Below are 25,965 nucleotides of genomic sequence, written 5' to 3' on the forward strand. Positions count from 1 at the left end.
GTTTGTCGATCCTTTCGCCCCCTACAGTTGAGTTAATGTGAGAAGATTTGCTGTAGAAAAATGGTATTGATGGGAGAGGATTTGTTGTGATAGTGGCGCCATCTCCCTCGAGCAGATTATTTCCGCTTTCGTGGATTGAAGAGTGGTTTGTTCGATTACGAAAGACGCCCGTTGATGGAGAGAGATTTGTTATTGTGGAAAGGATATTTATACGTATATAATTAATTAAAAAGTCCTTATTTTCGAATAAATTATCTTTGTCAGAAATGAATAGGTGGAAAATGTTTCGTAATGATCGACTTTCTTGACATAAACCGAAAATAATGTTGTATGTTCTCTAGCGTGTGTTTTCTTATAGCAAAGCCACATCGGGCTATCTGCTGAGCTCACCGAGGGGATTCAAACCCCTGATTTTAGCATTGTAAATCCGAAGACATACCGCTGTACTAGCGGGGAGGGGCATGTTCTATAGCAACAGAGCTTTTGCACACTGTTTTTTAAATACAAAACATTGTATTTATATACATATAAGAATACTTAAATCCAGTGGTTACGTTTCTTCTTGAAATTACCGTATTTCAAATATTAATGTTACATAATATATACAGTTATATAATACTACCGCCTGTTTTATAATTCGACTTGTAAATATCGACATTAATTTATGAACAGATATGATCTGGGTTTGAAATGCACTGATATAAACATGTACATAGTGAAGCCTGCACTAAAAGTCTCTCTGTTTGCCTCTTTCACCTTTCCATGTCAGGGTTTCTTGTCCTGGAGATTTTACAGAGAAACCTGAACAAAACAACAACAAAACATAGTTTGCTCTTTCTTTTCAACTGGTGTATCGTGAACAACTTACTCGAGAAGAAAACATGAAACTCACCACCAACCCCACCTCTAACACAAGAAGACTGTTGGTTACAGGATATTAAATAACATCATGGTTACAAAATAGAGTAATGAAAAATATCGTCAATATTTCAGTAAATTCCACTCTTTACTACTGGAGTTTAATATTTGTTTTGCATAGAAAATAAATGATTTTTCAGGAATGTTTGTGTTAATTCTTCAAACTGAACGTTGTAACAAGCAAAAACATAACATTGCTCAGTATTACAATATGTGGGCCATACTGGAAGTGAAAGGTATATAAGCAAGTCGATAACTGGAGGGTTAAGCAAATATTTAGCAGAGAGACACATTGCTGTGCATTGGTGTAAAAGCTTTTCCATGAACATTGATTAAAGATGACCTTCAAGGACTCGGCATGCCACAGGATGTAAGTTTAAGGGGATCTTTTCGATGACTAACTTTGCTAATAGAGTTTACAAATTGTATTGAAGTATTTACTATAGAAACAACATATTTTGTTCTTCTATTTGGTTTCAGGAATGTGCTAAAAATACGTATAAAAATATTTTTAGTGTATCTATACATATATCACACACTCATATCGTCAATGTATGATGTAGGCCTACTGTCGACCTGAAATTCCGTGGCTCGCTCTTTGTGACCTGAAAAAAAGAAAAAGCGCCGTGCACTCTTTTAAATTTTAATGTTGTTTGTGCGTTATAAGAGTGACGGTCAAATCTCACCTTTTGGTCTGACAAGAGTAGTCCAAAGGTTGGCGGTAGGAGCTGGTGACTAGCTGCCTTCCCTCTAGTCTATCTCGTGTTGCGTATTATAATTTATTTCGAACGGGTCTCCGATTTATTATGTTAGGTATTATGGTTTCAAATAGCCGGAAATTTTAATTTAGAAGCTAATTAAATATCAATAGGTATCAAATTTATGATATTTGACAACAAGATTGATACACACAGTTTTCTTTCCTAACACAAATATATTTTAATATACAAACAATAATATAATTTACAGTAACTGCTATTACAAATGATTTATATATTACGTTTTACAAACAAACAATACTGAGTCTTCTATCTAGTCTGGAACTGAATACTTTTTCGACGGTTCATGAGGAGTGAATTAATTCTATGTTGATACGCAGGTATACTTCACTTGACAGGAAAGCTAGCTCTATTCTTGGCTAGCCTCACGCGATTTATAAGCTCACTTTTCACCGAGGAAGATATCCGATGTCCTCGTAGAAATACTAACGTCCAATGTTAATTCTCTGCAGTTGAAAGGCTTATAAAGTTTGCAGTATATTAACGTTCCTATTCAACTATTCCCAGTTTTCCAATTAATAAGGACTTATCACAGTTAAAGCTTCCGAGGATTATAGTATATTGACTGTAGCAGAGCAACAGTATAAAACTATTTCCCCGCGTGTTGCGTTTGTTATCTTTCATGAGCTTGAGAGAAGGTTTTTTAGAAATTGCAACTGAAGCAACATTACTGGTATTTTACATACACACTTCCTATATTGTTGATTCTTACGCTCGATAATCTTCTACAAATTTAGAGAATAGGCGAGACTTTCGCAATACACATTTAACTATGTAAGTGACATGCATTTCTAAATATATATTAAACTGCAATAAACATAGATAGTAATTCCGTTACAATCGTCAAAATTATCAGGGCAACTAGTGTAGATAACTCTTGAGTAGCTATGTGCTTTATGTGCTAAGTTCAATAAACACTCCCGCGATTTTACTGTTTTAATATTTCCGGGAAAATTTATGTAAAACATTCTAATGGTAAATGTTGATATGGTACTTATTGCATTGAACTTTAATCAAAGAAGTAATTTGATCTTTATAATAACGCTTTATTATTTATATGCCAGATGTTTATTATTATTTGTAGGCTGTAATGTAGTAAAAAAAAAAAAAACTAGTGCTTTTCAGAGGGGTATAGATATAAATAATAGTGAAACGAAGCTCTGTTTTATGATTGATAATTTTAGTTTGACGTGTAACTTTCAGCTTAAAACTCAGTACAAGCCAATAAAGAAAAAGAGGCAAGAGACTCGCTCTGTCTTTTTCGTCACATAATAAACAATCCAATAAAATGACTCACACGTTTTTTTTCGCAAAAGTTTAGATCTTATTATATGAAAAAAAGCTCACTTTTTAGTATTGATGGTCTAAAACAATTGGTACCTATTGTTTAGTGGTATTTTGCGAATTTACATGGATGTTAGACATTTGTAAAGATAGTTTAATTCGTTTTCTCTACTGTGTAATCCGAATGGCTGACATCTTTATTAATCATGGCAAATGTGAAAATTTGAAATTGTGGGCTGAAAATGATTGGCCAAACGATTTTAAAGACTTTGAAATTTTGTAATTTTTTTTTACAGCTATTATTTTGCCTTACATTGTCAAAGTATCTCGCGATAAAAAAAATTATGATATGCAGGACCAATGAATAACTACACTAGATGTTGTCATAGCAACCCTGAATTGGACTTAAACGTAAATTGTATTTCAACAGATCGTCTAGTAAATGCTATTGACCTGGTAACGAAAATGATTACTTTTCACGTGCTTTTTCTTTCATAACGACTTCTTTGTGTTAGGCCAACAGCCAGTTCATCACTTTCTTGTTTTTACATGCAGATATTAAACGGAAAGTCTATTTTAATGGGTGATTTATAAGCGAGTTAGAAGCATGTTTCTAGAGGTTTATTTGACGTCACATTGAATCTTCGCGTTATTAACTACAGATTCACAACTTTAGAAAATAATTGCAAAGAGATGCTATTGTTAGTTGAAAAAGTCACGTAACTCGCTATCACTGCTAACAGTAACTTTAGCCACGTTATCCTGCTTGACAGTAGTGTTTGCTGTACATTTTTATCTAATATGCTGACTAGATATCGAAATCAAGTGAAATACAAATTAGGTTTATAATTGCTTAATGCGTAACTGGTGAAAAAGACTGAGTGACGTTTGGTTTCATTTTTACGTGTTTGTTGACGTCGTGCTGTGTCGAGTATCTAATTAATTACCTTAATAGCAGCAGGCGTTTTGTGAAGTAGTTGAATACGCGCGATTCTTCAACATAAGTGTATGTGTATTAGGCTAAATTAACTGTACGTAAGATTTTTTTTTCTGCTTAATTCTGTGGTGTTCATCACAGCGCTTTTTTTTTTTTTCAAGGCGACTATGATGCATTTAGTGAACTGTTTCGGAAGCAAGTTTATACAGTCAATTAATTTGAAAGACATAACACGTAATGAAGCTTACTTAGCATTATGCAATTTTGACAAGAACTGATATGGTTGACGGAGCTCTAAAATATTTAATAAGGCTTTTGCTAATTAGTGTTTCCAAGTTTGGAAAATTTATTTATCTTTAAGCCTTACTTCCAATAAAAACAATTAAATTATTCACACTTATTAAAATTAAATATTATGGACTGCATTGGAAACATAATTTCGGCTGTCTATATAACGAACAAATGTGATTAAAACGTGCAATAAACATTTTGTAAAAAAAAATCGATAACAGTTTTGTTTATAAAAGCTATCAAATTACAAAGCCATATAAAACTTGATGAATAGTCTTGCAAAACACACACTAAAAACCTGTAACAAATATGTTTACCATTAAATGCTAAATAGTTCTTGTTCAGAATTGCATTTTTTAAAAGCTGAACGTCACTGAATAAGACAGATAGACTTAGATATTAAAAGATGATTTAATTTATAAACGAATACAACAGTCTCTGATCACTAGCGTTTATTTGAAGTATATAATTCGAACCTTTTAGATTCAAAACAAGTTTTAATATTAAAAAATGCAGTACGCATGTGATTTCAGGCTTAAACAACAAAAAATCTAACCTTGTCACGGCGAGAATGTTGGGCTTCTATTATGTATATATATTATCATGTATTATAATGTGTATTCAGAGCAATAAATATTGATGACTAAATATAATTGTAATAAATCTTTGCTAAATAACATTTAGTTATGTCTTGTAAGATTGTGGAACTACGGTGTTGAACCAATTGTCATAGAAAAAAGAAACGTTTTCTTCACACGCTAACTTTGTGTCAAAATAATTTATGTATTTTTGTCATTTCAGAAACTTCGTGTGTAATAGGAAAAGTAATTACAAAAACGGTGTTGGCTCAGTATTTATGGCATCTCTTAACAGGCTTCGTGTGTTACGTGGCCGTCACGTTTACAGTGCGGGTAGTAATGATAGCCCTCTGCCCATTTGAATTACCATGTAAATGCCAAATGATTCATGACATTTCGAAATAATTATACAATGAATGGTATGTGACGTGCACGCGATTGATTTCCTGTTTTTTTAAAGTAATTTAAACCTAGTTTTATCGTCATCATCTTCATTGCCACAAACAACATTCTTGACCGACTTCCAGGCCAAATCGCGATTTCTTATATAAAAGAAAAAGTTCCTCGACTCATCAGAATTCCATATTTCAGCACTGATGATAAAAACACACAAAGTTTAGTAACACCGCTTTCACATCCACACATATAAACACGCATAGAGGTGAAAAGGCCTATGGAAAGCCAGAAGAAATCACTGAACGAACTGAGCAAGGAATTGAAAATGGTCACTAAATATTGGAAATAACAACGTTTCAACCTGAGGATGACCGAAGAAGGTTGAAACCTTGTTCACTCCTCTTTCAGTGCTTTCTCTACCCATACCAGCCGTTTTTAAATGTATAATTTTCTCTGCAAGTGGGTTTTCTCGTCGTCACGGATTGGAAGCCTAAATCTTTTGAGACAGGTGACTGGTCAGTATGGAAACGCTGCAGTCTGAGTAAGGTGTGAACACTATTACCCTGTGTGGTAATTGAAAACACACACACACAAACAATCGTAAAAAACGTACAACGAACAATTAATGGTTCAGAAGCCGCGGGCTCACAGCATTCACATTTGGATAATGTGTTGTTTTTTCTGTCCAGTTGTTTTAGAATGTACCGATTTCTATTTAAAATTTATACGTTTTATAAATGTATTTTCTGTTTTCTTTCTTTCGATCCCCGTTGTAGGCAGTGCACAGACACCTTATTGTGTAGCTTTGTGTTTAATTACAAAGAAGCAGTCCTTTTACTTTGTATTTTCAAGATATATACATATATAACATATTTGCTTATGTGACTGGCCTCTTCTTATGGTGTATATAAAATAATCAATCATAAGATACCATTTTCGAAAGTTGTGGTAGAAGCAGCTGGAATGGTCGACTTTTTAGGATAAACGAGTTATGACAGCAATCTCTCTTTACGTGATGAAGTTACGTCCAGATTATTATTTCATTAAAGAAAAATGAGCAGGCAAAGTGTAGAATATTTCAATTCTCGTTAGCGATGTTCCATGATGCAATTATTGACACAAACAATCATTAGTAAAAGCTAAGTACGTAACAGATGTAGAAACTCCAACGTATTCGAATATTTAGTTAACTGTTCTTCTTTTGAACTGTGTTCGAAAGCGTTCGAATTTGTGGGCATTTTCACGTCTCAATAAATATGCATTACTCTTCAATACGGCCCGGCGTGGCGGGGTAGTTAAGGCGCTCGACTCGTAATCCGAGGGTTGCGGGTTCGAATCCCCGTCATACCAAACATGCTCGCCCTTTCAACTGTGGGGGCGTTATAGTGTGACGGTCAATCCCACTATTCGTTGGTAAAAGAGTAGCCCAAGAGTTGGCGGCGGTGGGTGATAATAACTAGCTCCCTTCCATCTAGTCTTACACTGCTAAATTAGGGATACCTAGCGCAGATAGCCCTTGTGTAGGTTTGCGCGAAATTCAAAACAAACCAAACCAACCCTTCAATACGTGGCAAGGTTGCAACGTCATAAGTGCTTCGTTATCATCTCTTGCTTATATAACTTGTTTAATACAATTTATCTAAGTCAGTGTTTCTCAAACAAAGGATCATGAGCAGGTTTCCACGAGCTCACGAGCTGTCTGTGCTGATTCAACATTTTTTTTTAATTCTCGAGGTGCCTGAGAGGTGCACATATCACTTTTATTATGAACTGGCGACGACCAAAGACCGGACACAGGGGTCCTCTAGCACATCAGGGTGAGAAACACTGATCTAAACAGGAAAATGACTCTAAGCTTTTTTACAGTCATTCTATTATCTTTGGTGCTGGGCTGTGTATCATAAGTTTCAGGATTCTACTGGTAGGACATTATAAACGTGACAGTCAGTGTCACTGGTCTGAAGAGTAGCTATGTATAAGGCGATTGATGCCTCGTACTCGTTGTCCTATCACGGATCAACAGTTCTCAGGTATGGTTGTGTCCAAACCTTGGAGGTCTCTGACTTATCCATTTAGCCGATATGTTACGTAGGGTACCGTTTCAGTTGAAAACACCAAATATCTGTTGTGTATGAGAATGTATTAGCAAATGTTAATTTTTAATAATATCTTGAAAAGTTTGATGGCTTTGGATTCATAAATGTATTTTAGTGTGTTCGCCCGAGATTCATGGGGTTGGTTTGGTTTGTTTTGAATTTCGCTCAAATCTACACGAAGGCTATCTGTGCTAGCTGTCCCTAATTTAGCAGTGAAATCCTAGAGGGAAGGCATCTAGTAATCACCATCCACCGCAAACTCTTGGGCTATTATTTTACGAACGAATAGTAGGATTGACTGTGACATTATAAAACCCCTATGGTTAAGAGAGCGAACATATTTGGTGGAACGGGGATCCGAATCCGCGACTCGCAGATTGCGAGACGAGCGCTTGACACCTGGCGTGGCCCAAGATTTATGGGAAGAGAAAATATAATTTTGTTTCTTTTATTCTTTATAGTCTTACATTTATTTTATCTACTTCATTTCGTGTCAGGCACGATACAAGCTCGTTTCACTTTCTTGCATGTGCTTCATCATGTATTTCTAATCAAAGTGGAACGCACGCAACGCTGACCCGAAAAAAGAACGCAATAGATTGTTTTCATTGGCTTTCGCGATTGATAATACTTAAAGTGGAAAGAAAAATAAATATAATTTTAAACTGTTCACCTAGGAGCAAGTGTTCTTTTTATGTATTCTGAAAACAATTAATTACTGAAAGTGGCTAATCTCTGCTGTATATGGGATGTGAAATCTGTTTCTGGATATTTTTTTTGTTTTAAATTTGAAGAAGGAAAGGCTATAATTAATTTTAAAACTTCTCACTTGCATTAGGAATTGATATTAGAGTGATGTAATCAATTACAATGCTCTCCTGTAGTCCAATAATAGCTTCAATAACGTTTAAATTATTTACTGAAAGTCAAGATTTCCTTTCCTACAAAACAACAGCAATCGAAACCTTGTTCTGGTAATTGCTTCCTCTAACAGTGTTTATCAACTGTCAAATTTAGTTACGAATTAGTATTCAGTGTAACGTAACTCAGCTTATAGCTTTATACACATAAGAGTCCCCCGCTGGTACAGCGGTAAGTTTACGGATTTACAACGCTCAAATCAGGGGCTCGATTTCTATCCGTTGGCTCCGTAGATAGCCTGATGTGGCTTTACTATAATAAAACACGTATACAGATAAGATATTAAAAAGTAATGGTTATTTAAAAAAATATTCTTTTTGTTAAAATATTGTTTAGTCCATGATAGAAATATATTTGAATTGCAGCTAAAATTAACATACAGTTAGTTAAGTTTTGTTATACTAGTAATTAATATTTTATAAAATTTTCATCGTGCCTAACGATTATCACCTATAGTACTTGGTAGATGCCGTTTAACTGTAAAGTTTGCATCGTGCAACTAGAAAGACGGTTTCGTTTGTTTGTTTTGGAAATTCGCGCAAAGCTACACGAGGGCTATCTGCGCTAGCCGTCCCTAATTTGGCAGTGTAAGACAAGAGGGAAGCCAGCTAGCCATCACCACCCACTGCCAACTCTTGGACTACAGTTTTACCAACGAATAGTGGGATTGACTGTAACATTATAACGTCCCCACGTTTGAAAGGGTGAGCATGTTTGGTGCGATGGGGATTCGAACCCGCGACCCTCAGATTGCGAGGCGAGCGCCTTAACTACTCTGCTGTATTGAAGGGTAATGCATAATTAACTTAACTCACCTGGCCATGATGGGCCAGCAAGACGGTACTACTTAACAACCTTATGATACACGACTACGACAATATTTTCTTTACAGATATGTGTTGGGGTGGCCAATTGGTCAGTATGCCCGGGTTGTGAATCCAAGGGTTCATGTCTCACGTCTCGTTGCTATAATACCTTGCCCTGTACTTTAAGACGATGAGTGCGCAGCCATAGTATGGCCAATTTCCTACTTCTGAGAAAAGAGTGGGTCAGTAGTTACTTTTGGGTGCTATTAACCTGTTTGATTGTCTTCCCTCATTTCAAAATTAGCAACGGTTATGCACAGATAGCTTTCGTTTAGATTTGCACTAAGATTCTAAAACAGACAGACTTACCAGAGATAGTGAATACTATGTTTACCTAGTGTAATACGTCAGAGTACAAGTTGGTCAGTTTGCTAAAAGCATGGCCAGGTGGTTAAGGCACTCGACTCGTAATCCGAGGGTCGCTGGTTTGAATCCTCGTCACTCCAAACATGCTCGCCCTTTCAGCCGTGGGAGCGTTATAATGTTACGGTCAATCCCATTATTTGTTGGTAAAAGAGTAGCTCAAGAGTTGGCGGTGAGTGGTGATAACTAGATGCCTTCCCTTTAGTTTTACACTGCTAACTTAATAAAGGCTAGCGCAGATAGTCCTCGTGTAGCTTTGTACGAAATTCAAAAACAAACAGTTTGCTAAAGAAAAATAAATGTGTGTTCACCGTAAGAAGATAGAATTTCGCATATTTTATTTCAGCTATGCTTATTCACATATTCACACATCATAGTTACAAGTTATTAAAATAATTCAAAACCTGTTACATTCTTTACTGATAATGACGTTGTTCTTACGTGTAGTAGGAATGAACTAATTATAAACCGTAAAAACGCTCGAAAATTGAATATACTTGTAAAAACACACGCGCACACAAACGTCTACACAAAGAAAATGTGAATTTTGTGGAACGCTCGTAAATAGTACATATCATAACGACAGAGAAAACGTACGTTTAAACTATTTTAATCTTACGAAGATCAGAGGCATAAAACTTGTGAAAGCATCGAATAAGCTACGTATTTTACCTTTTTTAATAAGTTTTCCTAAACATAGGTTCCCCCGCTGGTACAACGCTAAAATAAGGGGTTCGATTCCCCTCGGTGGACTCAGCAGATAACTTGATGTGGTTTTACTGTAAGACAAACACACAGTTAAAGAAAGAAACATTAAAAATTGTCGCGGTGACAGAACATTTTCAATATACCAAGTTGTCTATTTGGTTTAATATTTCGATGAAGTTATAAATGACACCGTGCTGGATTCGATACCGCAACCAGGCCTTGGTTTGTAAGGACGATTGACAGAACCTGAGAATTTTTTTCGAAAACTCCGAATTGGTCATATGCATTCGAGACGATATAGTTTGGTTGGTTGCTCAACACTGTGACCCTGGATTAGATCCGTTTGTTAACGTTCTTGTCTGAAAAATTCAGATAATTTAAATTAACACAGTAAGTTGTGTTATTAACAAGGACAATTATTTGACCTGAAAATAATGGACATGGGAAAAGGAGTGTGATACCGTTCTGAGTTTAGTTGATGTTTTGGTATATTTTCAGAACAATATCTAAAGTAAGGACAGACTTCAAGGTTGTAAGTGTCAGAATTGTCACTTGACACGTGTATTATATATGTGTCACATGTTGGGTTCACTTCGTTTCACAGAACATTAGGGATGCACAGGGCGAGTAAAAACACTTCAGGGCCCTGCATGGTCTGGTGATTAGGGCGTTCGACTCGTAATCTGAGGATCGCAAGTTCGAATCCCTGTTACTCCAAACATGCTCGCCTTTTCTGCTGTGGGGACTTTATAATGTTAAGTTCAATCCCACTATTCGTTGGTAAAAGAATAGCCCAAGAGTTGGCGGTGGGTGGTGATAATTAGCTGCCTTCCCTCTTCTAGTCTTACACTGCTAAATTAGCGACGGCTAGCGCAGATAGCCCTCATGTAGCTTTGCGCGAAATTAAAAAAAAACAAAGAAATCAGTCTTCAACATCCAAACAAGTCGTTCACATACTCAAATCAATTGTGAAACCTTACCATTACAAAAGAGAGCCATTTTCGCCTTTGTTGATTTTGTAACATATATACATTGAGCTCATGACAAATTCGTTATCGACACGTAAAATAATTTGTTATATTATATTTCGTCTAACTTACTAAGAGGTCGAAGGTTGCCTTTGATATATTGTGTTTTCCAGTTTGAACTGTATGGTCATACCAGTCTTGTAGCTGCTAAAAATACCCCCTTTAAAGTTAGAGTTCACTGTAAATAGGAAATGTTTATCTATCTGAGAAACGACACTCATCGAGACGAGGCCCACCCTCCCTGTGAAACACATTCCACAAGGTTATAACCTAAATGTTTCTTGACCGCCTCCCTCCGCCTTCCTTAATACCCTTTCAACTGTTGTGACCTGTCGCTGACACTCACACAAGTACAATGTAGGGCCATTTTACTATTCGGATGTCTTTATCTCCACACTTAACCTGTCACATTGGTGGTGATTGAGTGTTTTCCTGGTCGCCACTAGGGTAAGGTCCTGACGGCCTTCAACCTAGGAAACACGTCCAGTTCTTTCAAACTTGGCTATTGCTCTTGGTGGCCGTGGTTGTCTCGCTCTGTACGTGTTATTTGGGAGAGACACAATTACTGTAGGTTTTGATATTCAGATGTAGTTTCTTTGTATATTGTACGTTTGAAATGTATTCAACAGTAGAAGCTAATTAAAAGATTATAATTTCACTTAAATATATATACGAAGATGCTTAGAAGCATTTTCGTATTAAAGCTCCAAACTACACTCTTTCAAGTGCGAACCATTAACAGTTTAACAATTATTGTGACAGATCCATTCACAAAGGAAGAATCTGTCGTCCGTGAGGTCAGCCGCGCTGCGGGTTTCAACAGGTGTCAGTTGCGGTTTTACGTTTTCAGAAATGCACGTAAACTGCAGACTGGCAAATGCTTTTAAAAGTAAGAAATTAGAAGATGGTTTATGAATGTGATGGTAAAAGCGTCTTTGTTGGTAATGACAAATACAAAAGATTGGTCAAGACCATCACGAGCCTTCATGAATGCTCGTGTTTCTCGAGTTCAGCTTACAAAAAAATCACTGTTCATGAATATTGCATGTGTCATTATAATTTCATTCAGTAGTGATATTCATCATCTACGTAGAACGCAGCTTCATTTAAATAATCAGCTCGGAATGACGTTCAAGTGACAGACGCACACAGCTTATATATTCATTACGTTAAGGTTAGGTGAGCATTAGACACAGTCATTAATTAAGCAAATCTCGACTGTGGTTATCAGATATGTATGCCTAAGCAGTTTTCGCGCAGGTCGTTGTTCAGGTTTTCTTACATTACGATTTAGTGTCCTTGGAAAGAGGAATAGTCATCAGACACTTTTGTTCTGTTAACTCCTGTGACCTAGTGAAAACAAACTGACAGTTTTGTTCTGTTAACTCCTGTGACCTAGTGAAAACAAACTGACAGTTTTGTTCTGTTAACTCCTGTGACCTAGTGAAAACAAACTGACAGTTTTGTTCTGTTAACTCCTGTGACCTAGTGAAAACAAACTGACAGTTTTGTTCTGTTAACTCCTGTGACCTAGTGAAAACAAACTGACAGTTTTGTTCTGTTAACTCCTGTGACCTAGTGAAAACAAACTAACAGTTTTGTTCTGTTAACTCCTGTGACGATGACAAGTTTAGACAGTATACTCTCCTGCTAACACGCTTGTTCTTATTTTAACAGAACGATGACAAGTTTAGAAAGTATACTCTCCTGCTAACATACTTGTTCATGTTTTAAGAGAATAACGACAAGTTTAGACAGTATGCTAAACACACTTGCTCATATTTTAACAGAACGATGACAAGTTTAGACAGTATGCTAAACACTTGCTCATATATTAACAGAACGATGACAAGTTTAGACAGCATACTCTCCTGCTAACACACTTGTTCATAGTTTAACAGTACGATGACAAGTTTAGACAGTATACTCTCCTGCTAACACGTGTTCGTATTTTAACAGAACGATGACAAGTTTAGAAAGTATACTCTCCTGCTAACATACTTGTTCATGTTTTAAGAGAACAACGACAAGTTTATACAGTATGCTAAACACACTTGCTCATATTTTAACAGAACGATGACAAGTTTAGACAGTATGCTAAACACTTGCTCATATATTAACAGAACGATGACAAGTTTAGACAGCATACTCTCCTGCTAACACACTTGTTCATACTTTAACAGTACGATGACAAGTTTCTAAAGTATACTCTCCTGCTAATATACTTGTTCATGTTTTAACAGAACAACAAGTTTAGACAGTATTCTAAACACACTTGTTCATATTTTAACAGAACGATGACAAGTTTAGACAGTATACTCTCCTGCTAACACGTGTTCTATTTTAACAGAACGATGACAAGTTTAGACAGTGTACTCTCCTGCTAATACACTTGTTCATATTTTAACAGAACGATGACAAGTTTAGACAGTATACTCTCCTGCTAACACTTGTTCTTATTTTAACAGAACGATGACAAGTTTAGACAGTATACTCTCCTGCTAACACACTTGTTCATATTTTAACAGAACGATGACAAGTTTAGACAGTATACTCTCCTGCTAACACACTTGTTCATATTTTAACAGAACGATGACAAGTTTAGACAGTATACTCTCCTGCTAACACGTGTTCGTATTTTAACAGAACGATGACAAGTTTAGACAGTGTACTCTCCTGCTAATACACTTGTTCATATTTTAACAGAACGATGACAAGTTTAGACAGTATACTCTCCTGCTAACACTTGTTCGTATTTTAACAGAACGATGACAAGTTTAGACAGTATACTCTCCTGCTAACACACTTGTTCATATTTTAACAGAACGATGACAAGTTTAGACAGTGTACTCTCCTGCTAACACACTTGTTCATATTTTAACAGAACGATGACAAGTTTAGACAGTATACTCTCCTGCTAACACGTGTTCGTATTTTAACAGAACGATGACAAGTTTAGACAGTATACTCTCCTGCTAACACACTTGTTTATGTTTTATCAGAACGATGAGAAGTTTGAACAGTGTACTCTCTTGCAGACATATTTGTTCATATTTTATCAGACCAATGACAAGTATAGACAGCATGCTATCTGATGATACCTGACTTCGTATTTTAATAGTAGGATGGCAGCTTTACACAGCACGCTGATTTTCATATCATTGTAATGTCCGTATCCGTACTTTAGTAGAACTACGCAATTATATTGCTATTTTGGTGAGAGAAGAAGAACAGCGCTGTCATATGTGCCTTTATGTTATCAAAGTGACAGTTCCCGATACCTTTAACTCTGTTGTTAACACAAGGAGGAACAGTCTACCTGTACTTGTTTCCTGATAATAATAAGAAACGTCTGCATGCCGACACCATTTGGCTTTACGAGAGCAAGAATTTCTTAACATCTGTGTTTTTATGGTAGTACTTGTGTCGTGGTGGCAAAACTGTGGTAGTTTGCAGAGATCTATGTTTAGGTAGAAGTGTATGGCAGTTTGGTTGTGTCACTGCTCTGATGACGGTTAAAGAACAGTATTGACGTTATTCTATAAACAATAAAGAGACAAGTTGCTGATATCTTTGTCCTGTTGCCAACTGAGAGACAGAATGAGGTTATAGTCTTCCATAGACAATAAAGAGACAAGTTGCTGATATCTTTGTCCTGTTGCCAACAGAGAGACAGAATGAGGTTATAGCCTTCCATAGACAATAAAGAGGCACGTTGCTGATATCTTTGTCCTGTTGCCAGCAGAGGGACATAATGAGGTTATAGTCTTCTAACAGCAAAGATGCAGCTTGTTGACATTATAGCTTTGATAAAACTAAAGAGACAGTCTAATTGCGTCTTGCTGGAGACAGTAGAGAACAGTGAAATCTAAATCCATAGGACAACACAAGAACAGTTTTATTGTGTTCTGGTGACAACTGATGACGGCAAAAGTATAGCTTGAAAACAACTGTGTCCTGGTGACAAAAGAATGCTGTTGCTGATATTTGTGGTGTAATGACAGCTGAGGAACAAGTTGCAGCAGAAGTATAGCTTGAAAACAACTATGTCCTTGTAACAACAGAAGACTGTTGCTGACACCTAATGACATCTGAGGAAGAATCTAATCAGGAACTATAACAACAGAAACTTGTTGCTGACATTTTTTACTCTCTTGACAACCACAGGGCGCCAAGCTAACATCTTTGTCTTGATTATGCTTAACCAATAGTCTTACTAGCACAGAAAATACTTATTCTTTTGTCCCTATATCAGCTGAGAGATGAAAGATGGTTTTGTGACTCTCACGTCTATCCTGATGACAACAAAGTGCTGACTACTTCTGTACCCTTAAAACAACAGCGACGCATTCTGATGACATCGATCTGTATCTGTAGCGCATATTTGGTGTTTTATTGACATATATTAAACTTTACTATTCCAGTCTTCTAGTAACATACCGTCATATAGAGTAAGCTAGAGTAAACCTCAGTTGTTGACTAATAAAAATATTATATCAGTAACTATAGATTTAATGTTATCTTCAGTTTACTTCCTCTTATAAATATACCATTAATTAATATATCATTAATTTCTTATAACTATGTAATTCATGTTTTGTTGTCAAAATATTTTTTCGTTTTTATTATTTTTAAATTAAACTATTTGTTGTATTATAATCCTTTTCCAGTAGCCCAAAGAGCAAATAAGACACGATAACTGTAAGTGGTGCTACTGTGTGATGTGAAATGTTAAGAGGTTTGTATTTAATGTTAATCATTTCTCGTTGCACATAACAGGCTTACCAACACGAAATGCTCTTTCAGCTTACCCTCCCCATTCCACTAGATGTTTTTTCACTCATTGGTTACGGTGTTTAGTGTACGTTAGAAGTTTGTTGAAGATATTGAATATCCGGTGTTTAGCATGGCCTTCGGGGCAGAAATATGCGTGCCTGTCAAGTTCTGTAAACGGTGCAATGATTTATAGTGCCGGTTATTTAAAGCAGCCTTGTCATGTGGTTTTAACTTATACAAAGCTTCAGGCAATGAGTGAAATGCGGAGACAGTTAGGTATAATATAATAGTAGGGTTAGTTCTCGGTCAAGTTATTCTAATAACACAATTTCTAATTTGCTTCTCGAAATTGAATGGTTATTCTGCACCTGCCTTGATGAACAAAGGAAGATGCCTCCTGGTTGGAAAAATGAATCCGTAAAAGTCATTTTAGTACTATCTTTATTAATGAAGCAGTAGACTTACTTGTTACAGTTTAATATATGATCTAGTTCTGTTAATAATAGGGAGGATCTTTGTGTAGTTGTTGTGTTGTTCTTTTTTAAGTTATTGAAAATGGCGAAGTGCATGCGCTGCAACCTATTATCTTTCTTTATTTGTCTTTACCCACAAAGCTGCACAATGAACTGTATGTACTCTACTCACCGCGAGTGCCGATACCAGAATTTTAGCATTACAAGTTATGAAACAGTTACCAGGACCGGCCTTGGAAAGGTGTAGAGTTTGAGGCAAGTACTCAGGATTAGGTTCTCGAGTTCAGATACTAGAAGTATACAGTTGACTTGGCCACTGAGGGGCGGGGCTTGAGGAGGTTGCTTCCAGTGGTCTTGCTTTAAGGCCGTCCCTGCCCATTACTTAATTTTGAACATAAAACGCACAAGTCACATTCCTCTATGCCCAGAATAAGTGAACAAGAAAATTATATAGATATACAGCAGTGTAAATATATTTCTATTAATAAAATATTTTTGTTCGAGATGTATTCAATCAGAAACGGCTTTACTTGGGTTAGTTCAGTTCTTTGTGCGAATTCTTTTATCAGTAAAATTGTCTATAAAGTGAGTATGTTTTTTCAATAAACTCAACTGATTGGCATAACAAGTTTCTCCGTAGTGAAAAGGTTCTCCCTAAGAAGTCTAACAATACAACTCATTTTCATATCTCTGGCTAAGATAAACAACTGCTTTCAGCTTCACCGTCACGTTCACTAGGCTTACAGGATGAACACACTTACACTAAAGACCAAATGAATTGATTTTTTGTAACCCGGAGACACTTGGGTGTCGAATAAGTATTGCCGACAGACAAGACGCGATTTTGACGCACTTCAAGCTTTCTAAGTATGTGGAGTGCGTGCTTGTCAGTTTATTAAGTAGATGGACTGCCGAGCTCCGCTCCGCCTGGTGCAGTGTTTTCTTTCTTAGATGAAACATTCATCATTTTTCACAGAGAATGATGTCGAATAGGAATTAATTAACCGATTTTTTCAGTAGTGTGGCTTAGCTGACTATGTATTATATATATAAGCAGAAGTGCTTTTTCTTCGTATCTTGTTCTTAGAAAACAATATACTTCACTTTGGATGTTTTTTTTTTTCGTTGTTCTTGAAGGTTTTGCACGCAATCCTGCTCATGACATCACAGTAATAGTCCTCACTATATTAGAATCCTGTGTAACTTTTGCAATTCGAGTATCGGCTAGGCATTAGAATTCTCTGTTTTTAATTTCAGGCAGTAGATTGTAAGCACCATAAAACAACTTGGTGTGGCTATCTTTTTTTTTTTTTGAGTGAGGTTAATGGGTCAGAAATCTGGTTGTTATAATGTACCTTATCATCCTACTTTCTGAAAAGTGATTTAGAGAGAAAAGCAAGTTGTTGCGCATGTTTCATTACGTTTTATTACAATGCGTTACAATTTAAATAAGATTTTAAGTGGTTTTTGTTTGGATTTTCGCACAAAGCTGCACAAGGACTATCAATGCTAGCAGTCCTTAATTTAGCAGTGCAAGAATAGAGGAAAGGCAGTTGGTCATCACCACCCACCGCCAACTCTTGGGCCACCCTTTTGATAACGAACAGTAGGATTGAGCGTTACATTATAACGCCTCCACGGCTGAAAGGGCGAGCATGTTTGGTGTGATAGGGATTCGAACCCACGACCCTGGAATTAAGAGTCGAGTGCCTTAAGCACCCAATATTTCAAATGTTTGGGGATTTAAAAATAGACAATATTTTGAAAACGTGAAACAGTACAAAGTGATTAAATATGTTACGACCACAACTTAGTTTATCCTTAATTTCTTGTTAATAATTCAAGTATAAATTACATGAATGACTAAATCACTGCATGTTATATTTGTACTAAATAATAAACTGTTTTTCAGTTGGAAAAAAATGTAATGAAACTAATTTATGTAATTACATTTTGAATAAAGTATTTAATATTAATTTAACATATTTTCAATATATGTTTAAAATGTGAACAGGATATAATTTATCATTACAAAGAAAAAATAAAACTTACCGAAAATAAAACGCCTGTAGAATTTTCCAGGTTTTTAAATTAAATATTTATCCGATAATCCTGAATACGCCATTGACGTATTACATCTATAAATTCAATATTCCAGCCGCAACGTTTTCAAATTTTATGAAAGGCATTACAAAATTTCTTAATATTATTGTATGAAAATCACCACTTACTGAGCACGTTCTATTTTGCTATAACAAACGTATTTACCTTGTTTTTTAAAATGAAGAACATAAATATAATTTACGAACAAGGCATCTTTCACGTAGGCCTGTCTAAATCGTCTAAAACACTGGTAAAAAGGGAGGCAGTGCGTCATAAAATCAGGTACTAAAGTCATAATTAAAACTTACACATTTTAGAAACGTAAAGACCTAACTTTTAAGTACAGTCTGTATTGTTGCAATAACGTGTTGAATGTTCCGTTGCCAACAAGAGAGTGCGGCAGCAGTGAGAACCCAACACCATCACTTTGAATACTTGAAGAAAAGGTTAAAGATATTTGAATACAGAAATAAAGTATATAACTGAAGTTATTTGTAAGTTTTATTGACTTGTTTTCACTGTTCATTTAATTTCTTAACTCTTCCTACCTCACGTGTAGAAATCCTAGAAGCTCTATTAACAACGCGTTCTTTATGCAAACACACAAAGGAAGAAACCTGTCGTAGCCATGCAAAACAATATCACGATAAAATTTCACTGTTTTTCTTAGTGTGACATTCAAAAATGATTTTGTTTGACTCACAGTGTTCGCGCACAGCTTCCGAAGGAGTTCTCTTTGTACAGGAGTCCATAATTTTGAATTAATAGATCCACTGTCTGTTTTTGGCTACTCCTGTCTGACCGAATAAGGCCCGACATGTCCATGTGGTTATGATGCTTGACTCGCAAGCGGAGGATTGAGGGTTCGAATCCCCGTCCCACTAAACATATTCTACCTTTCAATAGTGGATGTGTTATAATATTACGGTCAATCTCATTATTTGTTGGTAAAAGTGTAGCCCAAGAGTTGGCGGTGGGTGGTGATGACTAGCTGCCTTTCCTATAGTCTTACACGAATAGCCCTCTTGTAGCTTTGCGTGAAACTAAAAAAACCAACAAAAACTGACCAAATAACGGAACTTAACCGACACTCTTATAGTAAGTAGTACGCGGCCCCAACGTGCGACGCCAACCATGAATCTTGCGACCCACAATTTAGAGACACAGAAAATCTGGTTACCAGATTTTTCGGAGTGAGAAACTTGGACAATTTTCTTCTCTACGGATTAACACTGTAACAGTCTTGAAACAGTTTGAATTACAATAATGCACTTTTTACCGTAAGCTAAATTATCTAACGTTTATTTCATCTTGTTTTTAAACCATGGACTGACAAAGTGTGTTAAAAAGTTATATAATGAATAAATAATTATAAGTAAAAACGCGATTGGGCAGGTCTTCAAATCTCAATTCCTGCGATTGCTCAGTGACAGATTAAGTAAAGAAAAAGTAACACTAGCAGAAAAGGGAGGGGAACCCTGTACCGTGTTATCTGTGTTTGTCAGGTAATTCTTCAAGTAAAATATTAAGGTGTCATATATAATGATAAATCGCACATATCAATCTCACATTGAAATGCAGAGAAACTGAGTCAATTTTCTTCTTTACTGTTTCTAATCAGGACAAAAAATAAGGCAAAACAACTGGGATGGTCCTGGTTTTACTGGGACGTTTGGTAACCCTAGATATGCTCAAACTAGGTCACGTTCGCTCCACTAAAATTTTACAGAAAGTTAGCGTTATGTAATCAACTACATGCAAAAAAGTCAAAAATGAATAATTAATAAATAGACAACCCGATTTTACTCTGTACGTTACGTACTTTTTAGTCTATCAGATAAGGTCTCATAAAAAAAACTGGATTAAATTAAAGCTTTACTAGGCATACCTCGGGATATTAATTATCGATCTTAGATATTAGCAGCCAAGTTAAGATTAGGCTGTGTATTAATGTTTAAGCTGCTACAGTACAGTTGTGTGTTGCTATATGGTAGTGAAACAATTGTGATTTTCCTGATTTTAAGTATAGTATTTGTTGCGTCAGTCTTCTAATAAAACTGCCGTGTTGTTGTTTGCCTAACGATACAAAAACTTTATTTAAATCCTAAGCTTTCTTACTGATGAATAGTCAGTACTTAGTTAGAGGTTAGAAGGTAACGTTAGGCGTTGTTATGATGTTAGGTTTGCACAATAATCAGGTATAAATGTCGCAATGATGCTATGTCAGTGCTATATCCGGTAATATTGATAGTCGTCTCACGATTTTCTTAAATGTTAAATTTTCTTAAATATATACGTTCTGAAATCTCTATTAACTTACGCTAAGCATTGTAGTTAGACCTGAATGACAATACTAAGCATAGTGCTGCAAATACATGCATTGTGCTAGGGCTGAATTATAACACCATGTATAGTGCTGATAGCACATACATATTGCTAGGCCTCGATGTTAATACTAAACACAGGGCTTATTAGTATATACATACTGCTTGGCTTGACTGGAACGCTGAATAAAACCATTGGTAGTACATGTATGTTGTTAGGCTTGATTTGTAATAATAAGTGTGGCGCTGGTTGTAGATGCACGTTGTTAGAGACCTGTGGTAAGTAATTGATAAATAATAACTTATTTTTCCCTGCTTTATGTATGTTTACTGTTTACCAAATAAATATAAAACTTATTTATATATTTCACGCAAACAAAACTTTGTATTTTCATATATTTTGATTCGATATTCGTGGTGGGCAGAGCACAGCTTACCTTCTGTGCACAGTGCAGTAACTTTTTCTTGTACAGAAGACATTTTTGTAATAAAATATTCTTTTAGTACAGAGCGTGAAATGATTTGAATACTGCATATTTTTCGTATAGTGTTTTATATTAGCCCTACTTTATCCAGAAATATGTGGAAAGCTCCTGTGACTCATTTCTGTGTCTGATACCTCAGACTAAAACGAATGGTTTTAGTAAGATTTGTAAAGCTGCCTATCGGGTAGATAGCCTTATTTGCGTTTGATGCGATATAAATTTTCAGGTTTACGGAGAGTCTTTATGGTTGGAAATTCCAGAAAGATGATACTACATTCGTAAATCTTCGCAATTTGGTGTGCATTTCCTTATCTTGTTTTGAAAATCCTTGCCGGCTGTTTAGGCGCCATAAGTCGACTGCGGTTTCTCATCATGACGTGCTTATGATACATAGAGAAAGAGGGAGAAAGAATGGGTTACGTGTAATGATACAGAGAAAGGGAATACTTATGATTTTGTTTTTGATAGATAGTCAGAAAAACAGAAAGTAAATAGGCATAAAACAACTGTTTCAGTCGTAAAGAGGACTTCTAAGGACTTTTTGGTTCCTTAAGTTAGGGAGAAAGGACTTATGAGAATGATACATGGAGAGAATGATAAAAATGTGTTATCATTCCTTGGTATATAAATAAAAAGATTTAGAGAAGACGTGCAATGCTTTTTGGTATAAAAATAAAAAGAGAGACCATGTAATCACCTTGATATCCCATGAAAGAATGGAAGTGAGGACTTGTTATGGTCTAACAGTACAGAAAGAGAGAACGGAAGGGGGACTTGTTATGATCTAACGATACAGAGAGAGAGAGAGAGAATGGAAGGGAGGACTTGTTATGATCTAACGATACAGAGAGAGAGAGAACGGAAGGGGGACTTGTTATGATCTAACGGAGGACTTGTTATGATCTAACGAGAGAGAGAGAGAATGGAAGGAGGACTTGTTATGATCTAACGATACAGAGAGAGAGAGAACGGAAGGGGGCACTTGTTATGATCTAACGGTACAGAGAGAGAGAATGGAAGGGAGGACTTGTTATGATCTAACGGTACAGAGAGATAGAGAATGGAAGATAGAACTTATTATGATCTAACAGTACAGAGAGAGAATGGAAGGAGGACTTGTTATGATCTAACGATACAGAGAGAGAGAGAATGGAAGGGAGGACTTGTTATGATCTAACGATACAGAGAGAGAGAGAATGGAAGGGAGGACTTGTTATGATCTAACGATACAGAGAGAGAGAATGGAAGGGAGGACTTGTTATGATCTAACGATACAGAGAGAGAGAGAATGGAAGGGAGGACTTGTTATGATCTAACGATACAGAGAGAGAAAGAACGGAAGGGGGGACTTGTTATGATCTAACGATACAGAGAGAGAGAGAATGGAAGGGAGGACTTGTTATGACCTAATGAGAAAGTATTTCTAATACCTTCACAATACGTGGAGAAAGTAGAAAAGAGTAGTTCTCTTCAGTGTTTTGGTTCAGAGAAAATGAGGTGGAGCTTTTGATGAGGTTTATCTTTTCTTTGTTCCAGAAAGAAATTGTTTTGTCCCATTTTAATTAGGAAGTCGTATTTCTATGTATTATACGTGTTGTTAATGTGTAGAATATTTATTATGTTATAAATCAACTATTCTATTATTACGTACAAACCACCATGCTACGTAAGAACTTTAAAGGTTTGTTTTTTATTCTGGTACTGGCATATAAACAGTGGTAATATTCTCCTTAAAAAAGTAACGATACTCATTTTTTTTCTGGACCTGAGCTCATAGTATATGAAGTTCTCTGTAAAGTAAAAGTACTCTTTCCTACACTATCCAAATAGAATTGTAATGAAAAACAAAAGTAACGTAACTCAGTTACGGCTTCCAAAAAATGTACTTCATTTGGAATGAAAACAAACCGGTACCAAATTCCTGTAAGCTCCAACAATAGTTCTCTTCAAGGTATATTTATTATTAGAATCAGTCATCAGAAATTTCAAGTAAATAATTCACACGTTAGGCTTCACGAGTATTGATTACATATATAAAAAACAACAGCAAAAACCAAAAGGAAACGTATAAGATAAGAAAAAAATCTTCCTATCTTTGAAGAGGTAAGCCCTCGAAAGCGCTGGGGTTTTATCGGGTTATGTGAATTAGTGTAGTTTCTCAAATATAGCCGTCATTGACCTTTGACCGTTCTGAATTTGTTCGAGTGGTACTCATCATTTTTGAGCGATAAACGTAAAGTCATTGTGAGAAAAGTAGGCTTAATTAATAGGTCTTTAAATGAATGTGTAATTTTATTTGTTTGCTTGCTTGTTTTAAGTACAAAGCAAAACAGTGTATTATTTGTGTTCTGTCCACGTTCCCAGCCATACCAATGTGCTACTGGGGTGGGGTACACGAAGTTATGAAAGATAATTGATTATAAGCACAATTCCTTGTAGCATTACGATGTATAAGTTTGTTTGGTTTGGTTTGAATTTCGCGCAAAGCTACTCGTGGTCTATCTGTGCTAGCCGTCCCAAATGTAGCAGTGTAAGACTAGAGAGAAAGCAGCTAGTCATCACCACCCACCGCCAACTCTTGGGTTACTCTTTTACCAATGAATAGTGGGATTGATCATCACATTATAACGCCCCCACGGCTGAAAGGGCGAGCATATTTCGTGCGAAGGAGATTCGAACTCTCGACTTGGTGACAGTCGGTACAGTGGTTCGCCAATCACAAGCGGACACACATACACGTATGTCAGATAATAGTTTAGGCACATACATATATTGAGTTTACACTACAATGTGTCTTCTCCCAACACGTTCTGAGGACAAGTTACTGTACATGAAAATGTAACTATTTTGTTTATAATCAAAATGAACACGTGTCGAAGTTGTCATTATCCATGTGGTATGTGTGTGTTTCGATCTGTAAAGTTTTCATGATAGTATATGTGCGTTAAAAGAAAGGGTTTGCGGATAAAGGATACGTAGTCACGTGATTGAAATTCTGATGTGATCCTTAACTTTTTATGATGCCATCACGTGAAGTCTGATCGTGGTAGCATCATTTTCGTTACTTATAAACATACATGTATATCCCAGTTTTCATTATTATTCTTAGTTCAAATAAAATAGTTATAAATACATAAACAACTTCAGTTCTTGGAGATTGTTTATATATATATATATATGTATATGTACAAATAACAATAAACTTCCAGAAATTCGTTGTTCATTTCAGAGGTACTTGATGCATTAATACATATCTAATATTGGGTTGAAAGAGCAAGTAACGTGCTATGTTTATAGATAAGTTTAGTACATAGAATGAACACCGGATGTTAGGGCTTACCGTAACATTTTTCATATATTTCGTAAGGCATATATTTAAGGCAAAATTGTTAAGTCTGTATGTGAGTATTCTTAATAGAAGAAATCAATATATATTTCATTTTCTAACTCTTATTGCAGGTGACCATTTACGGATATGTGACCGTAGTTACACATGTTGTACTGAAGAAATGGAGCACAAACTTAGTACACATAGCCGAGTTGAGTTCGACGAACTGCTGAAGGACAGCATCGGTTCATTAAAAAACAAGTTTGCTTCTAAGACATCGAAATTTGACAGTAAGTCTTTCAAGGCATTTAGAGTGTTTGGTATTTCTCAGTATTTTAGTTAGCAGCAGGCAAACAACGTACCTGACATTTGTTTGATAAAGAGTTGTTGCGTTGGGTAGTAAAAACCCAACAAAGAACGAATGACAGTTCGCATAAATAATATAGTGGTGTTTTTCACTTTATGAATTGTAAAACGAATATTTAAAGGATTAAAAGATTCTTTATTTTGTTGCTGAGAACGATTGCTGTGGAGGAATATCATCTCTTATCACGCAACTTGAATAAGACATATTAAAGATCTGGGAAAAGAAATATATTGCCTTTAATACTAAGTTTGAAGCCCTGTTTTTAATATAAGGTTTGAACCTCTGTGTTTTTATAACCAAGTTTAAAGCTCATGTTTTTATAACCAAGTTTGAAGCTCTATGTTTTTATAACCAAGTTTAAAGCTTTATGTTTTTATAACCAAGTTTAAAGCTTTATGTTTTTATAACCAAGTTTAAAGGTTTATGTTTTTATAACCAAGTTTGAAGCTCATGTTTTTATAACCAAGTGTGAAACTCATGTTTTTATAACCAAGTTTGAAGCTCATGTTTTTATAACCAAGTTTGAAGCTCATGTTTTTATAAACAAGTTTAAAGCTTTATGTTTTTATAACCAAGTTTAAAGCTTTATGTTTTTATAACCAAGTTTGAAGCTCTATGTTTTTATAACCAAGTTTGAAGCTCCATGTTTTTAATGCCACGTTTGAAACTCTATAAACGAATTTTTGTAGCCTTCTTCATTATCTGAATACTTGAAATTCATGTAGGTTTAATACTTACAGTAATATACATTTTTAGTCACGATGACCAGAAATGTAAAAGCTTTCGTAATATAATTAATTATGAAATCATTCAGTAGAAGTGGAATGTTACCAGGAGAGTGTATAAACACTGATATGATCTAGCACGCGTGGATCGTGATGATAAAACTAAGCTGCTTTTTATTTCAATCCTCAGTTCGCATATTATCGCTTCGAATCCCGTCA

At 35.7% G+C, this 25,965-nt stretch overlaps 1 protein-coding gene across 2 annotated transcripts in view; it reads left to right on the forward strand.

The window, feature by feature from the left end:
• Positions 1-25,965, forward strand: part of LOC143232286 (glypican-6-like) — a 102,122-nt gene that overhangs the window by 21,633 nt on the left and 54,524 nt on the right. For both annotated transcript variants that reach the window (XM_076467495.1, XM_076467496.1), the window contains exon 2: positions 24,786-24,944. In XM_076467495.1, coding sequence (XP_076323610.1) covers positions 24,786-24,944 — 159 coding nt within the window. The remainder of the gene's footprint in view (positions 1-24,785; positions 24,945-25,965) is intronic.

Source organism: Tachypleus tridentatus, chromosome 11 (assembly GCF_004210375.1).
Source record: "Tachypleus tridentatus isolate NWPU-2018 chromosome 11, ASM421037v1, whole genome shotgun sequence".
Classification (NCBI taxonomy): domain Eukaryota; kingdom Metazoa; phylum Arthropoda; class Merostomata; order Xiphosura; family Limulidae; genus Tachypleus; species Tachypleus tridentatus.